This window comes from Ochotona curzoniae, unplaced genomic scaffold (assembly GCF_017591425.1).
Source record: "Ochotona curzoniae isolate NIBS_2020 unplaced genomic scaffold, NIBS_Ocur_1.0 scaffold_4505, whole genome shotgun sequence".
NCBI lineage: Eukaryota > Metazoa > Chordata > Mammalia > Lagomorpha > Ochotonidae > Ochotona > Ochotona curzoniae.
In genome coordinates, this window is record NW_024467118.1 from 50,113,597 (window position 1) to 50,134,631 (window position 21,035).

The following is a 21,035-nucleotide window of genomic DNA, read 5'->3' on the forward strand; positions in this document are numbered from 1 at the left end:
ACACTAGATACCAAAGAAAATTTATACAGAAACTGAAGTAGCATAAGAAGGCATCACTGGCCTGGTGCAATAGTGTAGTGGTTAAAGTCCTTGCCTTTTAAAGTTGCATGTAATATGGAGCACTGGTTTAATCCCAGCAGCCCTGCTTTCCTTCCAGCTCCCAACTTGTGGCCTAAGAAAGCAGTCAATGACGGCCCAAATCCTTGGGAACCTGCACTCCCGTGGGAGAGCTGGAAGAGCTCCTGTCTTCAGATTGGCACAGCTCCAACTGTTGCAGACCCTTGGGGAGTGAACCATCGGACAGAAGATCATCCTCTCTGTCTCTCCTCCTCTCTGTATACCTGAATTTCCAATAAAAATAAGAAATAAATCTTAAAAAAAAAACAAAGAAGGCATCACAACCTGAATAATACAAGTAATGAAGTGAAAAGTGCAATAGAAGAAACCAATAGTTAAAATTATGAACAATGAATGAACTCAAAGACAGGAGAATCAAAACTGTAGTACCAGAGAAAAAAGGGATTAAAAGAATAGCAATCATGGGCCCGGCGCGGTGGAGCAAGTGGTTAAGGTCCTCATCTAGCACGCCCCAGGATCCTAAATGGGCGCCAGTACTAATCCCGGCAGCCCCGCTTCCCTTCCAGCTCCCTGCTTGTGGCCCGGGAAAGCAGTCCAGGACAGCCCAGAGCTGTGGGACCCTGCACCCACGTGGGAGACCAGGAAGAGGCTCCTGGCTTCGGATCGGCACAACACAGGCCGTTGCGCTGACTTGGGGAGTGAATCATGGGACGGAAGATCTTCCTCTCTGTCTCTCCTATCTGTATATCCACCTTTCCAATAAAAAAATAATAATAAAAATAAATCTTTAAAGAAAAAAAAAAGAATAGCAAACAAAATGTCCCCAAAGTAGCAAGAGATGTTTGGGAAATAACACATACTTGTATAACATAAGAGAACTCCAAATGGGCTATCAGTTACTTTTTCTCAGCAGAGGTGAGAACAATGATACATTCCAAATTTTGAAGGAAAAATGTGCCAACAAAGAAGACATCACTCAGAAAAGCAATCTTTTAGAAATTCAGGAGAGATGAAGACAGTTCCACATGAATAAAACTAATGAATTCATTTCTTCTAGATTTCCTAGGCTTGCCTCATGAGAAATTCTAATTCATTTCATCTTACTGGAAGCAAGAAATGCTAATGTTTGAGAGACTTCTTCAAAAAAGTCCATAGAAAATACATAACATAAAAAAATGTGCATGCACTTCATATGTGTGTCACCAAAACAAAATTACTTCATATCCATTTTCCACAAACATTTTGAAGTAATCATGTATAATATAAATTCAGAGGTAAGAATAAACACCATAAAAGCTCACAGGAGTCTGTTATGGTAATCTTAAGACATAATAGTTTTGCATACCCACTAAGCCTTGAGATAAAAGGGAAGACATTGGCATTACTTGAAGCTACCAGGTTGGAATACAGCACAACCAGTTTGGTGCTGGACTTCTTGATTTCCTGCGGGCCTCGGAGATATGCTTTTCAGAATTTTGATGGCACATTACTCGGCACTCTGGGCTCTCTAGCACTGACAATATTGTGGGTTCTGGAAGCTGTTAAACATTTTTGCATGTAGTGTTCATCTACAATACGAAAGCCACTGCCAAAGCGAAATACATACTGAGAGAACATAGATATAAGAAGCTATAAAACAGTTCTGTGGGCCCCGCATGCCAGCCTATTGCTAAATCCTCTCCTTGCATGTGCCAGGATCCCATACGGGCACTGGTTCTAATCCCCACTGCTCTACTTCCCATCTAGCTCCCTGCTTGAGGCCTGGAAAAGCAGGAAAGGATGTCCCAAAGCCTTGGGACCCTGAACCCGTGTGGGAGACCTGGAAGAAGCTCCTGGCTCGTGGCTTCAGATCGGTTCAGCTCTGGCCATTGACGCCACTTGGAGAGAAAACCAGCAGACAGAAAATCTCTCTCTCGGTCTTTCTCTCTCTCTTCTTCTCTCTGTATATTCTGTCTTTCTAACAAAAATAAATAAACCTTAGAACAAAAACCAGTCGTATCAGCCTTGCAGTCATTTCTCTAGCTCCTGCTTTACAAGCAGAAACTTACAGATGGGAATATCAAAAAGGAAATATGATGCAAATTCATTATCTTGGAGGAAAAGCATAATGACAATTGGAAGGAGCATGGGCATGGGAAAGAACAAATGAACCCAAACATAACCCATTTTAGCAGTGCTACTGCTCAGGCAACACGAAGACACTACATTCTATGGAAAACAGACCAGCAACAATTTCTGAAATAATGAAAGTGCAAATATATTCAGTTTTACCTTTATTTAACAGTCTATGATCTTGTAGCATAATGAAGCTTTTGAAGTTCCAATAAGTCTTTCACATGTGCAATGACATTTGTTTCAGGCAGTAAAATTTAACACATGCAACAGTCCATTACAAATTGGAATAATTCTGTTGAGTTGTGCATGTTTGTTCTTTCTTATGTGAATTCTGAGCATCTTCTTATAGGAATTCTGAAAAGCCCTATTTTTCCTTCATAGATCAAGTTTGAACAATTACACTATATTTCCTTAGCTACATTTTTCACTTTTGAAACATTTAAGCTTGCTACTTTTTCTTATGTACCTTTTGCACTAATGCTTAGTTTGTCTTTGGTAAGTCTGATTTTTGTTCTGGTGGTTCTGGTGTATCTTCTTTTTTCTGAAGTGGAGAGCAAATGAAACAGCAGCAACACAGAATCAAAACACAGTTTAAGAACACCAAAAAAGGAATCCAAAACTTAGAAATTCCACGGTCAGGCTCACGTTTTTGCGCAGTTTCCTCATGTTTTTGCTCAGGGGGTGGGCCACTATCGATACTACCTCCATTTCCTTTTGTCCTGCAGTTTGGTGGGGCCCACTTCTTGCCACAGTGACAGTGATGTTTACTGTTGCATATTCCATGCATGTTGCACATTTCAGGAATGCACTTACTATCCCAAACTGGCTCAGGGACACACCTCCTGTGAATGCACACCCGCTGTTTACCACACTCTGTTCCATCTTTCACATCACCAATATCAAGTGCAGTCATCCCAAAGTGGTAGTCGACCCCCCAGCAGCTGTGACCAGCGAAACGAGTTATATGCACAGTAGAATGACTTGCTAGTGAGGGAATTTCTGTCACGTTCTCACACTGAATTCTTCCACACAAAATATCGGCAATAGCACATGCTCTATATGCAGTTGTGGTGGTACCACAGTTACCAAAACGGTCACCACGGGTGTTCATTTCTCTATAGCACATCTCATTTGCACTCCTGGCTTTCTTGCCAAAAATTTTCCGGCACTGTTCATCACGGAAATTACATCTCTTTTCATAGCAGTAACCCATGCCCAAGCAAGGACTTCCATCCTGTACATACACATCATCTGGACACTCATGCCAAGTTCCATTGCACCACTCTGGAAGATCACATTCACTACCTTGTTCTCGACATACCTGGCCTGATGGCACAAACTGGCAGTCCTTACAACAACTGCCAAAAGCACAAGAAGCCCCAGGTACCAGAGTGCAGTCTGTCGAACAACAGGGATCATTTGTACAGGATCCTAAAGACCCACAGTCACATTTCTCTTCTTCTTCAACAACAGCATTTCCACAACGATGTTTTGTGAAGAGAGACTCTGGATTTGGAGGGCTGCGCATACAGTGCGTTCTTATAGAGTATCCCCAATATTGAGCATAACTGCAGTTGCTGAATTTTGTTGCGGCTGATGCAGTTGGATACATTATGCATACTCTATCCTTACATTTACAGGTTGCAGTATCATGATATATACCCAAATTATGACCAAGCTCATGTGCCAGAATGTATGAAAAGCTAACCAGTGCATCAGTCCTGAAACTATTAACTGCACAATTATAAAATGAATTACACACTGTTCCAACATAGGCCAATCCAAGATATATACCAAACCCAGCCTTTATTAAAAGATGAACAACATCATGGGGCATACGAATATCTAGATTAGATCTCTTCCATTTGCAAAATTCTGTTAGGAAATAACTTATGTTTGATGGTGGTATGGGATTCCCTTCATTCCAAATTTCTATTCCAGGTAAAAACAATTCCACGTCCATATGCTCATAAACAGAATTAAGCAGATTTATAAGCTCGATTACTTCATCTTCCACAGCTGAGATATTACTGCCCTTATGAAAGAATCGTTCTTGGTCTACAACCATCGCAAGTTCTATAAACCATCGATGGGTCCACCAGCCCTGATAATCACTTTGCATCAGAAAGGGATTATTAGGTTTATGCTTCTTCAGTTGCTGTGCTATCTCTTCTTCTGTTAATCCACAAGTCATAGTATCCTCACTGTCCACCTTATAAACTAGATGTTCAAATTTGGAAGAAAACGGTTTTGGCTTGATCTCATAAATAGTGTCATTTATCTGTAACATCCCTTGAAAGCCCCCAAAACAGGTGCTAACAGCAACCATGGATTCTGGGTCTCCTTCCACATAACCATGATAGTAGCATCCCTCCCGCACAAAAGGCTGGTCCTTAATGAGAGCACCTTGGTCTGAGTAGGTGAAAATGGAGAAGTGTCTGGTTATCACATTCTTCTTGACTTTCGTGTGGAGGATGTATCTGTGGCCTGCAATTTGCAGTCTATAGGAGAGCCAGCCTTTAGTCTTCATATCTTTCTCAGTGCCAGTTACCCTCAAGGGTATTACCACTTCTGGGTGGCTGTGATGTTGACAGTGCCCAGTCTGGAGCCACCCAGAAAGTAAGAAAAACTCCCCCACCCACAGCATCAGCAGACTGATTCTCATACACGTCATGACCTCAGCCAGGGACATACGAAGCTGTATATGAGAGCAGAGGAGAGGAGGGCAGGAGGCACTGCTGGTCTGTCTGCCGTTTGTGGTGATTCTCTGCAGCCTGACCTTTAATGCTGTGTTTCTGGCAGAGTCAGTGCATCAGAGTAGCAAGCTGTAAAAAGTAAACAAAAACGTAGAGACAGAAGTGGTGTTAGGGTTAGTCACACATTTAGGGGAAAGAGCAGAGTGTGGGTTAAACTTTGCTCAACATATGAATCAGTACATTGCACTGGATTTGTTCTCAAACATTGCTGAGGAACAGTCAGAAAGCACATTAAGAAATGACAATTTGCCTCTGGTTGATAATTAATACAACTAATGAAAGACACATACATTTATTATACTGTTATTCAAATAAACAGATGTATGACATTTTTGCTACAACTTTGAAATAGAAGGATCTCAAGGGAAAGGTAAGCTTATTTTGCTCCTTCTTCATGACGGAAACTTACATGCACTGACTTGTAATAAATATTAACAGTTTTTCCTTTTAATTTCAAATACTGTATCACTCACATTTCTCAGGAGTGATTAAAACAAACCTTTTATCCTAGTCCTTAATACATATCTTTATGCTACAAACCATTATCCAGCCTATCTTCATCTAAACTTGCAAACGTCAGGGTCCAATCAATACAATCATTCCGGTCTGGTGTTGTAACACAGTGGATTAAGCTGCTACATTCAGTCCTAAAATCCTGTATCTGCACTAGTTTTGAGTTCCCGGTACTCTGTTTCTGAGTCACTTTCCTACTAAAGAGCCTAGAGAACATAGAACATAGACAAAAACATTACACAACTGTGGATCACTCAGTATGAGTTTCTGGCTCTTAGCTTTGACCTAGTTCAGGTGAGGAGATGCTATCTGGGGAGTGAAAAAAAAAATGGATGAAAGAGTTTGCTCCACCTTTCAAACAAAGAAATCTTACAATTACTACTGTCTACTTATATATAAGGGGTATATATTTGCTCAATTACACCAATGGAGTAACTTGGAGCTCAGATGTTAAAAGTGTTTGTATTTCATTATATTTGTAGGGGGAAATGGTATGTTTCAAAGACTTTGGCAACATGAAATGCAACTGCAATGAAACTAACTGGGTCAGTAATATCCGGAAATGGGAGACTACTGAAGGCAAAATAAAATACCCTTTTAAATGAAAAGGTAATCGGTGAACCTCAACGAAAACAACAGTTTGGAAAAATAATACTGAATTGCAGCAAAGGCCTGGCTATTACAGGATCATAATGTACCAAACCACTGGTCTTGACCTTCAAGTGTATCTCTCTTATAAATAAAAATGCATACGCAGAGCTCATATAAAGCACGGATCGTTTTATCTTGATTGCAAGATATATTGTCTTTTTCACCACAATTTTTTTTTCAATTATGGAATTTTCCTTCCCCCCCCCCCCAAAAAAATAACCGTTTTCTCTAGACACATTAAAAAAGAAACCATAATCCTAACAAAAAAAAACCTCCATCTCAACAATTGTGAAGCTCAATGGAGTGAAAGCTTTCCACTTTCAAATTTCCCTTATTCCATACAAATCAGACATTTTGTTATCAGAGCGTTAATTACCAAAATCACTGAAGTGATAGGCACCATCTTATCCTGTCTGTAATTATGTTTCTCCTTACTTATACCATTCACACAAATCAATGCCACAGAAACTGAAAACTACAGACTTTACAACTTAATGTTCTCCAATAACCTTACCCACACTCTCACTGAATTTGGTAAATATGTACAACCTGTGTAACAAAAAATTCTCATTTTCAGGTTTATAATTTGTCTTAAAACTTCTCTGGTTATTAACATAAGGCCATGACTACTACACAACAACCCCCATCATCTTTACTTTCATTTGTTAGTCTGTTGAAGAAAATTTTAATGCTAACTGCAATTTACTCCTGAATTCATGATAGATCCTTACACATTATCCTACTCTTCAATTTACCAACACTTTGCCTTTTGATCCCTGGAATCTAGCTATGAAGTTCACGAATTCAACTGCTGTTGATCAAAATCCTTAATTCAATCTAGAAAAAGCCTTTTGTCTGATTTTTTTCTTCTACATTATAGTGTCAATGAACATGGGGAAATAACATAGTCTAATCATGGGGATGCCCAGCATGTTAACACACAGAGAGATAGAAACTCTTATGCTGAGACTTCAGAATAAACAATGAAATACAGTTATTTTCTTAATTTAGACCTTTTTGTAATTTAAGCTTTGCTATCCACATTGATTCTTTTCTTACGATATATTTTCATTAATTTAACAATTTTGAAGAATTTTACCACAGCATGCATAAAACCAGAGCAAACAGCATTACATCGCTGGGGGTATATTTAATGTGACATGTGGGATCAAGTGAAGATTAGAGTGTCCATATATATGAATTAATCATGACCTTTTCTTTATTTAATTATTTCATTCTATGAAACTTTGTTCATAGGCTCTGGGATTCCTTCAAACCCTCCCCAAACCCTCCTCCCACCCCATATTGAATTCCTCTATGTTGTTACAGTAGTACAGTTCATAACTAATCATGATTCCTTCGTTGCGGGCATGGACCATGCAGAGACTCCAGCATCTTATTGTCCAGATAAATTCAACAGCTTCATTGGGAAAGCATCCTTGGTCTGAAATTAGAGCTGGCAGAATATCATCCCCTCCAATGAAAAGCCACTACACAACTTCAGCAAGAATTTACAACATCATGGAGTTAATTGACATGGTATTCAGTGACAGTATGTTAGAAAATGCGAGTTCTTAACCACATCCTGTGACTACTTCAATGACATCTTGATTTTAGTTTATATACAACTGGCTGCTTTATACCTTAAAATGGTTATAGAGTACTATTCAGCTGTCTCATCAACAGGATGAGGATTTTCCGTTGAAAATTAACACTGCCTTTTGTTTTCAACTTCCTATTGCTATCAAAATTAAGTAATCATTGTTTAAATTGTAAAGTCCATAATTCTCAATTTAATGCAAGCATTTTTTTTAAGATTATTTATTTATTGGAAAGTCAGATTTACAGTGAGGAGGAGAGACAGACAGGAAGATCTTCTGTCTAATGATTCACTCCCCAAGTGAAGGAACGACCGATGCTACCCCAATCCGGAGCCAGGATCCAGGGACTTCTTCCAGGTCTCCCACACAGGTGCGGGTCCCAAGGTTGAACCGTCCTCAACTGCCTTCCCAGGCCACAAACAGGGAGCTGGATGGGAAGTGGAGCTGCTGGGATTAGAACCGGCACCCATATGGGATCCCGGGGCGGGTTCAAGGAGAGGACTTTAGCCAACAGGCCACGCTGCCAGGCCCAGAAGCAAGCATTTTCTTAGTCTTTGCTTTATCATTGTAGTTGAGTGGTAGGGAAGTCAACTGGCTGTGAACATTTTTCTCATGATTACCAGCTCATTAGTTGTAATCCAATAAAATAAAGAGTAAAACACAAAATGTGAAGAGCCTACAAGAAGAAAGTTTGCTCACTAGAATATGGCTGTGAGGAAAAGCTCAAATGTCTAATTCTTGAAACTTTTTACATTCACTTCTTTATGAGGCAGAAAGACATTCACACACAACATAGTGATTGGCAGCACAGAGCCAGACAGCTCTCCCATTATTTGGTCACACTCCAAATGCCTGGCCAAAGCCACAACTTATGAACGAGCTGACGAGGTCTTCCATTTATGTGAGGTCCAAACTACCTGAGGCATCTATCTTTCGCAACACCAATATGTATTAGCAATTACTGTATTAATCTAACTCATAAAGGGACCATATTTAACCATGATAGATTTAATATCTAGGTATGATTTCTAGGATTGTCCTAAAACTCAACACAAAAAGAATGGATTAAACAGCAATAACTTACAGACTTACAGTTCTGAGGGCTGGCATAATCTCGCATTGATCTAAATAACAGGTGGTATTGGTGGTTTTCTGTATGTGGCTATTCTTACATTCATCACTTACAAGTTTCTAAGCAAGGACCCATTCCTGTCTCCTCTATTGGTTCCTGGTGGTTTCTGTGATCCATACCAGAGTAACATCAATTTTTTTAAATTAATTTTATTGCATATGTGACACAATGTTAAAGGCACTGGGATTCCTCCCACCCCTCCACAAACCCTCTCCCCATGGTGGATTTCTCCACCTTGCTGCGTTACCACAGTTCAAATTCAGTTGAGGTTCTTTCGTTGGAAGTATTTACCAAGCATCTTATTATCCTAGTGGGTGCAACGATTTCTTGGTGAGACCACCTCAGGTCTGAAGATAAAGCCGGCAAAATATCATCCCAATCAATTAGAAGCCCCGACATAACATCAACAACTATTTACAACCTTATGGCATTAATTGACATGGTATTGATTAACAATATGGTAATAGGAAAATACGGGTTCTTAACTACATCCTCTGACTTCTTCATAGACATTTCAATTTTTGGTTTGTATTCAACCCGGATCACATACACCTCAAAATGGCTATAGATTACTATTCAGCTGTCTCGTCTATTTTTTAGTATTTAGCTGTTTATCATCAGTGGAGGTACAGAATATTTTTTTAGGATGGGTGTGCAGAGAACTCCCCAATACCCCAGTGAAGCGCTTGGTCAGTTGTGCTTCAAATCTTTTAAGTTTTCCATTGCTTTGTGACTAAGGTTTGTGTTAGATGGTGGGAGTCAGGAACCTATCCATTTCATGGAGGTCTTCTGAACTGCTGGCATATGGTTGCTTGTAGTAATTTGCATTTGTGTTAGAGATTCTAACATAAACACAAACAGCAATTCCCTGGGCTAACCAGATGATGACTCAGTGGACTCACTCACAGGTCCTCGCACTCCCTTCTTCACTGATACTGGCAGCTAGCTATAAAGTAATTGCTGGTTTTCCTTCTGCCTGTAGAAGAAGCCTTCTTGGACCCAGTTTAATGGCTCAGCAGCTAAATCCTCACTTTGCACATACTGGGATCCCCTATGGGCACCATTTAGTGCCCTGGCTGCTTCACTTCCCAACCAGCTCCCTGCTGTGGCACAAGAGAGCAGCAGAGGATGGCACAAAGCCTTGAAACCAGCACCCATCTGGGAGACCCAGAAGTTCCTGGCCCCTGGCTTTGGATCAGCTCAGCTCCGGCCCTTCAGGCCACTTGGGGAGTGAACCAGCATATGGAAGATCTTCCTCTCTGTCTCTCCTTCTCTCTGTAAATCTGCCTTTCCAATTTAAACAAATAAGTTGGGGGCCTGGACTCCAATCAGTGTCTCCAGTGCACGAGTCAGGCACACATGTTTCTGAACCATGACTGCACTGGGAATTCATTAGCTTTTATAAGTAGAGCCAGAGCTCAGCCTTAGGAAACTGACTTGAAATAGTGGCTTAAACCTCTGCAGTGAACAGCCACCAAAGTAATTAGTCTATACATCATTGTGCGCACCACACTGATTTCTGCTCATCTATACTGCTCACTAGGATCACTATTTCACTCATGTTTACTTTTCTTATTTCAGATTTTGGTTAGCTAAAAAGAAGCGCTAGTGTCTTAGTTAATTAAGAATGTGGGAGGGAAGGTGTACCCTGTTGGTGGGAATGCAAACTAGTGCAACCATTATGGAGACCAATATGGAGATGCCACACAGATCTAGAAACAGATCTATCATCTGACCAAGCCATCTGACCAAGCCATCCCACCCCTGGAAATCCATGCAAACAAAAGGAAATCAGCAAGAGAGAGAGATATGTACACCCATGTTCATGGCAGCTTGAGCCACAATAGCTAAGACATGAAATTAACCCAGGTATCCATCAGCAGATGACTGGATCAAGAAAAAGTGGCTATATACAATGTGGAATACTACTCAGCCATTAAAAAGGATGGAGTCCTAGCTTTAACAACAAAATGGATGCTGCTGGAAACTATTGCACTCTGAAATATGCCAGTCTCGAAAAAAAAATATCATGCTTTTGCCTGATCTTTAGTAACTAATACACACAACACACACTCTCTCTCTCTCTCACACACACACACACACACACACACACAAATGCAATCTTTATGAGCAAGACTGACATTTCCAAATTTCATTATTGTTTGACTCTTTTGTATATACTCTTGAGGGACAATGAGTTTTTTTTTTTCCCTACTTGACATTTGTTGAATAATGGAGTGACTGTTAAGTGAACTGAAAATGTCATTTTTTAAATTTTTTTTTTATTTCTTTTTAAAAATTGGGGAAGAGGCTAAGTGGAGAACACAGAAAGTAAAGAGACTGGAGTGGAAAATACATGTTCCATAATCTGGATTGTGTAATACATAAAATTTGCTCACTTTATATAACTAACATAATTTAAATACTGAAATAGGTTCTTTTTTCCAGACATAGTTATAAGGTTCTGCCTAAACATCCACAATGAATTACCTGTATTTTAAGTTTGAAATTTCTTTAAATAAGACATATGATACTTACACTTTGGGAACAAAATTCCTAATGAAAATAAAAATTAAAGAAACTGATTTTAATACATACAGTGTGAACTATGCTATAATGCTTTTCCCAAATCAACTCTACTCAGGAGAATTTTCTCAGTTACATATTTCTGCAGTCACCACAAAACATAGTTTTTAAGATTTATGTTTTTATCAGAAAGCTTTATAGAGATAAGAAGAGACAAAGAGAGAAAGATCTTCTATCCACTGGTTCATTCCTCAAATGATGGCAACAGCTGGAGCTGAGCTGAGGCAAAGCCAGGAGACAGGAGCTTCCTCCAGTTCTCCCACATGGGCGCAGGAACCCAAGGCTTTAGACCATCTTCCACTGTTTCTCCAGGTCATAAGCATGGAGCTGGAGCAGAAGCCCAGACACTAACCAATGTATACATGGGATGCTGGCACTTGTAGGTGGAGAATTAGCTGATCAAACCATTGGATCAGCTTCTACTGGATAAGGAGTGATCATTTATTATTAAGCATTTGCCACACAACATAAGTTTAAAAAAATGAAAATCTGAAACGTGGTCAAGTCAATGGATCTGCCTGAGTTTGCTCATCTGATAAGTGATGAAATGGGGCTCTAACTCAAGCTAACCATTCAGTTAGCCAGTGTTTCACACTGTCTAGTCTTCAGCTTGGAAACATAGAAAATGAAACCTGTGAACTAGAAATATGTATTACAAAGTATCTCTTAGGCTGACTGAAGGACTCCTAATTTACAGAGAACTTTCCAACTGGCAGAAAAATGTTTTGGTTTTGCTACTTCACTTTGATTAAAGCATTAAAATATTCTCTCAGATGTCTCTTCAATGTAAAACTTATCTTTTTGGGTAATGGAGGCAGTATATTAAATAAGGCATTTTATTGAGAAAAACAAAAGTGTTTTTTAATTGTAAAATGATACTAACTAAATTATAATTTCATTAGAGCAATTATATAGTTTATGCACCAATAATGAACTCACTAAAAAGAAAGCAAGATATCCTGCTCAAATAGCTACCAAAAAAAAAAAAAACCCTTCATAAATAAATTTAACCAAACAAGCAAAAGAAGTCCACAATGAAAATTACAAAACATTGATGGAAAAAATCAGGGACACACACACAGACAAAAATGAATTTATATTCCTTGCTGGTGAACTAGAAGAATCAATGTCATTAAAATATCTATACTGTAATATACAGATTCAATCCAATCAACAAAATATGAATGATCTTCTTTATATAATTGAAAAAACAATAAAAATCAAATGTAATCACAAAAGACCCCAAATAGCCAAAGTGGCCCTGAGGGTAAAATAAAATCAAGCACAGGCAACATGACATCTGATTTTAAAGCTATAGAACCACAGTCATTGAAACATCAGAGAATAGTAATTAAAACATCACGGTACTGGCATAAAAACTGACACATAGATCAATAAAACAAAATAGTCCATAAATTAATCCATACAGATATCTGATTATTATAGGGCCCACAATACACATTAGAGAAAGGAAAACATCTTTAATAAATTGGACTGGAAACCATACATACATAGGAGAAAGAAATTACTTCTATACCACTCAACATATACAAATACCAAAGACAGAACAAAGACCTAAATGTAAAATGTGAGGCAATAAAATTACTGAAAGAGAGAAACTAGAAAAAGAAAAGGGAAGGGAAGAAAAGAAACAGAGGGGAAATATCTCCAGATGCTGATGTAGCAAATGACTTCTTATATAATACCACCCAAAGCTTGAACAACAAAACCAAAACTATATAAATTGAGTTCTAACTCAGAAGCTTTTGCACAGAATAGGAAATAACCCATAAAATGAAAAGACATGCAAAAGAATGAGAGAAAATATTTGTAAGCTACTATCCTATACAACGACTGATATTCAGGATATATCAGCAGATTAAGAGATTTAAAAACATACAATTCTCAAAATAAGAAAAACAGGGCCGGGCGCGGTGGCGCAAGTGCTTGAGGTGCTCACCTTGCACGCCCGGGATCCCATATAGGCGCTGGTTCTATCCCGGCAGCCCCGCTTCCCTTCCAGCTCCCTGCCTGTGGCCTGGGAAAGCAGTCGAGGACAGCCCAAAGCTTTGGGAACCTGCACCCACGTGGGAGACCCGGAAGAGGCTCCTGGCTTCAGATCAGCATAGCATTGGCCGTTGCGCTCACTTGGGGAGTGAATCATCAGATGTAAGATCTTCTTCTCTGTCTCTCCTCTCTGTATATCCGCCTTTCCAATAAAAAAATAATAATAAAAAATAAATCTTTAAAAAAAAAGAAGAAAAACAAATGACCAACAAACACATGAAAAAATGTTCAAGGTCCCACAATAACCGCCACCAGTAGGAGATGGAGAAGCAAAAGCCTGGAGCCAGGAACTTAATCTGGGTCTCCTGTATCAGTGCCAGGGATCCACCCACTGAGCCATCACTTGCTATTTCCAAGGGTGTCTATTCACACGAACCAAGAGCAAGGGTCAGAGCAGGACTAACTCAGACACACAGATACAGTGTGCAAGCAATCCAAGCTGCAGCTGAAACAAGAGTCAATGCCTGTCCCTAACTCTTCCCACGATTCTCACACTGAAAGGCAAGCCGTTTTTTGATGGTTTCAGTTTTTGCTAATATTTTTCTTATTTTAACTATCTCTTTGCCCTCTTTTCTGCCCCTAAAAATATGTGTAGGTGGACAGCTAGGTTTCAATCAGTGTCAACTAGAGCTGGGATCTTACTTGGTTTTCTACGGGGGAAGGATCCACTTCCAAGTTCACAAGGGTTTTAGTAGAATTCATCTTCTTGCAAGTTGTCAGACTCAGGGCCTTGCGTCCTAGCTGGCTGCTTGCTGACCAGTCCTGGCTTTGGTTCCTTGCTACACCAGCTTCTTCAGCTTCTTCATCTCGCAGCTTGTTTTTATCAGAATGAGAGAGCAGGGAGTCAAAGAAAAGACCCCAATAACAGGAGAGAATTTAGCACTTAATCACAATCTTGCAAGTGGTGACATGCCACAACCTTTGCTCTGCTGATTAGAATCTATCATTAGTTACAAACAAGATCTCACACTTTCAGAAATGCTTTCACACTGGGTGTGAATCCTGGAAGGCCCAGATCACTGGGTTCCAGGAGAGCCCACCTGCACTATTGCTTTGTGACATCTGCAACATTCCAAATCTCCATCAAGAGCTGGCTATCCAGGTCCAGCACAAGAGTCTAGTGGCTCAAGTCCTTGCCTTTCATGTGCCAGGATCCCATATGGACACAGGTTCTAATCCTGGCAGCACCGCTTCCCATCTGCCTCCCTGCTCATGGCGTGGGAAAGCAGTGGAGGACAGCCCAAAATCTTGGGACGCTGTATCCATGTGGGCTTTGGATTGGCCAAACTCTGGCCATCATGACCCCTGGGGAAGTGAGTCAGTGAATAGAGGATCTTTCTCTCTGTCTCTCCTTCTCTCTTTAAAATCTGACTTTCAAATAAAATAAATAAATATATAAATAAATAGATTTTTTTAAAAAGCACCTGGGTACCCTTCTTCAAACTCATTCTTCATTAATGCCCGTGGAAATGCAGTGGATAAGAGCCAAAGCACTTGGCATTGGTCACCCACCTGGGAGACACAGATGGAGCTCCAGATTCCTGCCTACTCCAGCCCTGGCTATTGCAGCCACCTGGAACATCATTCATTGTTTTTTAGATATACTTATTTTTATTACACATTCAGATACACAGAGAGGAGGACAGACAGAGAGGAAGACCTTCCGTCCAATGATTCACTCCCCAAGTGACGGTACGGCCCGTGTTGTGCCGATCCAAACACTAGGACCAGGAACTTCTTCCAGGTCTCCCACATGCAGGTGCAGCGTCCCAAGGCTTTGGGCTGTCCTCTACTGCTTTCCCTGGCCACAATCAGGGAGCTGGACGGGAAGTGGAGCTGCCAGGATTAGAACCGGTGCCCATATGGGATCCCGGGGCATTCAATGTGAGGACTTTAGCTGCTAGGCCACGCCACCGGGACCCATCATTCATTTTTAATAAACATTTTCTCCAATGTACACTTTCCTCACTCTTCCTTGAGCACTGGAAATCTCATTCTTAAAATCTAAATGCCACCCCAGAATTCTGGGCTTGCATTCCTTACACATATTTCTCCTTCTCCTCCTCCAGCTATATGTTCTACTTTTAGACTTTTTCTTCCTCCTTGTTGAAATTCATTTACTTCCCACCGCTTGGTCTGATCTAGGCTTTTCAAGAGCTGGTTAGATGGATGCTCTGGAATTCAACACTGGTCTCTTTGGCAAACAGTGCTTGTACCACATCCCAATTGAGGCTATAGACTAATCTGTTCTCAGACCGAACATTTGTAACATATTTCTTTGTACTGATTTCATGAATAACCAACTCCAAGTCTTATTTGTGTACTGCCACACTTTTGACTCACCTGTTCTCTTAGGTCTCTCTAGTTGTCTGGAAACCTGTTATGATCGCACAGTGTCTGAGCCTGTGTTCTGGGATGTATTTGGTTTCCAGTAAAAAGCTTTACCTCCTATAAATCTATCCCCCCACCCAATCTGACCTGGTTTCCTATCTAGTTTCCTATCACATTCTAGTACACTTATATGAGTCTAGTACACTTATAGAAATCAAAGTTTGTTAAGAATAGATGATGCTTCCTCTGAAAAGCCATAAATAGTATCTAATATCACGTTCTTTAATGCCTAGAGTTTAAATACCACAATTTAGCATTTTTAATTGATATGGAAAATAAATAGCAATCTCAATTTCTGAACTATCTTCCACAAATAACATTCAATAGGCAACTAATTTTACTTTTCTTAGTCTTCTGTCTCTCTACTGAATTTTATATTAATATTTAATTTTGACATATCTGTATCCCTCAAAAATGTATTCTATTTTGTATACATTAAGGATATAATGATCTTTGAAATACTTTACATGTCTCAGAACATCACAAAGCCAAACTTGAGAATCAGCATGTTAACTACATCATTAATAACTTCATAAAGCTGCATATGCTGTGAACTTCTTTGTGGGAATCTGGAGGAAACTGCAGGGTACTTAAATTTCTCAGCTGGATCCCAACTCTAGATAACTACCATTTCCTCCATGATTGGGAATGTTCTTTGAAAATGCACCTTGGGCTCCTTGGCATGGCCTAGAGGCTAAAGTCCTCACCGTGCACCTGTCGGGATCTCATATGGGCAACGGTTCCATTCCTAGCAGCTCAATTTCCCATCCATCGCCCTGCTTGTGCCCTGGGAAAGCAGTCAAGGACAGCCCAAAGCCTTGGGAACCTGCACCCATGTGGGAGACCTTGAAGAAGTTCCTGGATCCTGGCTTCGGATCGCCATAGCATCGGCTGTTGAGCTCACTTGGGGAGTGACCCATCGGACGGAAGATCTTCCTATCTGTCTCTCATCCTCTCTGTATATCTGAATTCCCAATAAATAAATAAATCTTAAAAAAAAAAAAAAGAAAAAAATGCCCCTTGGCTGTCACTACTCTTAGACAACTTCAACTAAAGAACACTACTTCCCCTGAGCCATGCCAACATCCAAGGCAACTGATAAACTGATATCTAATGACCAACCTAAAAGGACCATAAAGGACAAGTACACTCCTACTGGGGGCAACACTGAAAGGTCATCGCAGCTCCACAGCTTTGGATGCGTTTGGCTAAATCCTTCATGACAACCTCAGTACAGTTCAACTTCTCACCAGTCTTGTTTCCTTATCCCCCTTCCCACAAGTGGTAACCCTAAAACTACTCTTTAACAAACACCTTGTTTGCATATTTCCACCTCAGAGTTTGATTCACAGGCTCCAATCCACAGCAAACACTACAATGCTCTAGGCAGGAAACAGCATTTACAAAGCAATAAAACTGTGATCCTTTGCTTTGGTGGTGGTGGTTGTTTCAAACCTGTTGCAGTACTGTCAATATGTGTTGGATAATTATTTGTTCAAGGCGGTCCTGCACATTGCTGGATGTTGACCATCTCCACCTCTACCACTAAGTGTCAACACCACGTACAAACGTGTATCTGCACACAAACATACATAATGTGATTAAAATGTCTTCACACTGGGCCTAGCGCAGTGGCACAGTGGTTAAGGTCCTCATCTTGCACCCCGGGATCCCATATGGGCGCCGGTTCTAATCCCAGCAGCCCCGCTTCCCTTCCAGCTTCCTGCTTATGGCTCGAGAAAGCAGTCGAGGACGGCCCAAGGCTTTGGGACTCTGCACCCGCGCGGGAGACCCGGAAGAGGCTCCTGGCTTCGAACCGGCATAGAATCGGCTGTTGCGCTCACTTGGGGAGTGAATCTTTGGACGGAAGATCTTCCTCTCTGTCTCTTCTCTCTGTATAGACGCCTTTCCAATAAAAATAAAATAAATCTTTAAAAAAAAAATGTCTTCACACTGCCACAAGTCCTGTGGGAGACAAACACTTCCCACTGAGAATGAATGCACTAGAGACAACTTTGGCAACAAGAGACCTGAACACAGCTGAAGGAAGCTAGAAGAACCCAGATGCCAGGAAACAGCAACTGACAATATGGCAGGAAATGGGCAAGAGAAAATGGAGTACAGGGAGTGAGGAACACATCCTTCCCTCTCCACGAGCCAGGGACATACCACCTTACAAACAGGGGTCAGTACATCGTTTTTAAACACATTATGTAGGATCTTTAACAACGCTTTATGCCGAAAGGATGCATTATCCATAGACCTCCTAAAGGTGTCAAATTCTCTAGTGAACCTGACAAACAGTAGAATTCTCCAATGTCAGAGAAAGCTTTACATTGTAATTAGTTTTCTTCCTCCAAATTCTTCAAGTGCCAATGTAATTGGCACTTCTGTAATTTTCAGAAGAAAATAGGCTCTTCTGTAATTTTCAGAAGAACTTCCATATTGTTTCCTATGATGACGATACCAATTTACACTGCCACCGTTAAGTGTTCATTGTTCAAACAGCCATACATACAGACACAAGATAACATCTTCTTTTGGTTTTCATTTGCATTCCTTTTCTTATTAATGATATTTATTTTTGATGGTAGTTGATTAGGGTGATGAGGGTCAAGGGCTACAGGAAGGTGGGTGAGATCCCCATTTCCACATTCTCCTTTTTTCCTTCCTGTATCTGGGGGAAGGGGGCACACAACGGGAGAAGCCACATCCAGCCTCCAAAATGCCTGTGCACCCTGGAATGGAGGATAGCCACCTAACTCCAACCAGAGTCCCCGATGTGGGGCATGCTCTGAGGGTCCTGCTCAAGAGCTTCTGACACTTGAACACTCCTGAATTACTGCCGAGCTCACCACTTCAAACACAACGAAATTGCTCCAGAATCCACTGGTTGACATAGTCTTTCATTTGCATTTCTATATACACAGTTTTATGCGTTTGGTGCAGTGGCTCAACAGGCTAATCCTCTGCTTGCTAGCTCTGTCAAAACGTACGGACGTCAGGTCATGTCTTGGTTGCTCCACTACCAATCCAGCTATCTGCTTGTGGGCTGAGAAAGCAGCAGAACACAGTGTAAGTCCTTGGGTCCCTGTACCCATGTGGGAAACCCAGGGGAGTGTCCTGGCTCCTGGTTCCTGGCCTCGGACTGGCTCGGCCCTGGCCATTGAAACTATTTGGGGAATGGGCGAGCACATGGAAAATAGCCCCCACTCTCTCTTTATTTTCAAATACAAATAAATACATCTTTAAATACACATGCATAATTTTAAAAGGAAATTTAAAAAGCAGGTGCTTTTATGTATATGTGTGCTGAAAAGGGATTATACAAATCAGAAGACATGGCTTCCTCTCAGCATTATCATTAGCACTGTCTTTTGGATCTAACGTTTAGTCAACTTAATTTTTACATGCTTGTTAATATGCCTCAAATCAGGGTGTTTAGCATTAGCAAAATTGTGAGATAAGAAGCAGAAAGAATACCCATGAAATAGAGGCAAGTTTTAATTTTATCAGACAATTTCTTCCCATGAAGAATTTGTAACTTTCTCATGCCTAATCAAATTCCCTGCCATAGGACCACGTTCTAATTAGAGTCATCTGCCCCGGCAGGGTATTTGTCCCAGACCAATGTGTGGCCAAACATTCTAATCCATTTTAAGCACGTAATTTGTTTCTGCACTCAAATTCGCATCAAGGAGCAGTTGCGTGTCACTGGAGACTTTTCTTATACAATAAGGGCAGACAAAGTTAAAACAGAGAGATTCGGTGAGTGGAAACTCAAGCTCCCTAATTACACAATATTAACTTTGGACATACAAATAAGATGAATGACCACGTGCACATATCATGCCTATTAGAGTAGGTGAATCTAGGAAAAACATTGACATCTCTGTTTATAAGCTTTATGTCTCCCTTTTCCTAAGGTCAGAAGGTACAAATACACTAATTTATCCAATAACGTATTCATTCATATTACAAGCTATTTTTTTTAACAAAGCACTGTATTTTGTGCTAAGGGAATATTAACAAACATATATCACTGATCTTTACTAAAATTTCTAACAGTTTTAAAAGTCATTTTCCCCTTGCTATCTTGAGAAGAAAATATACAATGAAGAAGAGTCTATTTTTGTTTTATTTTAGGCATGGAGCTTAAGTATTAAATCATTTCTTCCACAATTTGTACATTACTACATGATTTGAAGAATTTCATATATTTAGTAAAGATGGTACAGCTATGATACGGTTGTTTGCATTCAAAGGTCAGCAGGAACGAGCTCAAACTGAGCAACAGGACAAGATGACAAGAAAAAAGAGAGTTTAAGGTGCTCATAATTTTAAGGAAAAATGTAACATACTGGTTCAAATCTTTATGAATGACCCCCCACTTTCTCTCCGTCCATCCCTCTCTCCCTCACACACACAACACACACTTTTATTTCCTTTGTGAAGGCCTCTTTTGTATCTTTTTTATTCATATAAAGGGAACACACACAGGACACCTTTTGGATTGAGATGACTGTCAATCGTTTCAAATGCCAAAATAAATGAATCTACGGACACGTGGACACCAACCTTCACACAAACACCTATAACAGTTTATTTCAACAGTATACAGTACGCAATGATCTATACACACATATACACACACATATATACACATATACAAGTTAGGCTCTGGAATACATTTTTTTTTCCCATTCTAAACCCAGAAGCAGAACAGCTGGTTGCTACAGTTGATATTATTAAGGTGGTTCAGCTTTGATGGAACCTAGGGTATAGCCTGCTAAGCACAAACATAAATATGGATACAGAAATGCTGTCTATGCCCCAAAGAGGTCCAGTCTTCTCATTTCAAATCGAAGCTGGTACTGTAAACAAATTTCAGAGCTGAAATGATGACATAAGCAATCTCCACGGCAAGCAAAAAAGAAAGCAGTTCTTACTAAAAAATTTTAAGAGTTATTCATTTTTATTTAAAAGGCAGATTTACAGGAAGAGAGACGGAAATCTTCTCTCCCCTGCTTCACTCCCAAAAATGGCCACAACAGCCAGAGCTGAGCCAATCCAAAGATAACAGCCAGGAGCTTCTTTTGGGTCTCCCAAGTGGATGCAGAGTCCCAAGGACTAAACTGAGCCATT

The 21,035-nt window shown here is 40.3% G+C and overlaps 1 protein-coding gene across 1 annotated transcript; it reads right to left on the reverse strand.

The window, feature by feature from the left end:
- Positions 1 to 2,674: 2,674 nt before the first annotated feature.
- Positions 2,675 to 4,858, reverse strand: LOC121146401 (disintegrin and metalloproteinase domain-containing protein 25-like). The gene has a single exon (XM_040965766.1). The coding sequence runs from the start codon at positions 4,856 to 4,858 to the stop codon at positions 2,675 to 2,677; it is 2,184 nt and encodes a 727-aa protein (XP_040821700.1).
- Between the last annotated feature and the right edge of the window lie 16,177 nt (positions 4,859 to 21,035).

Excerpts from the sequence above, each read along its gene's own strand:
- LOC121146401 (XM_040965766.1), bottom strand. The coding sequence starts at position 4,858 with ATGAGAATCAGTCTGCTGATGCTGTGGGTGGGGGAGTTTTTCTTACTT.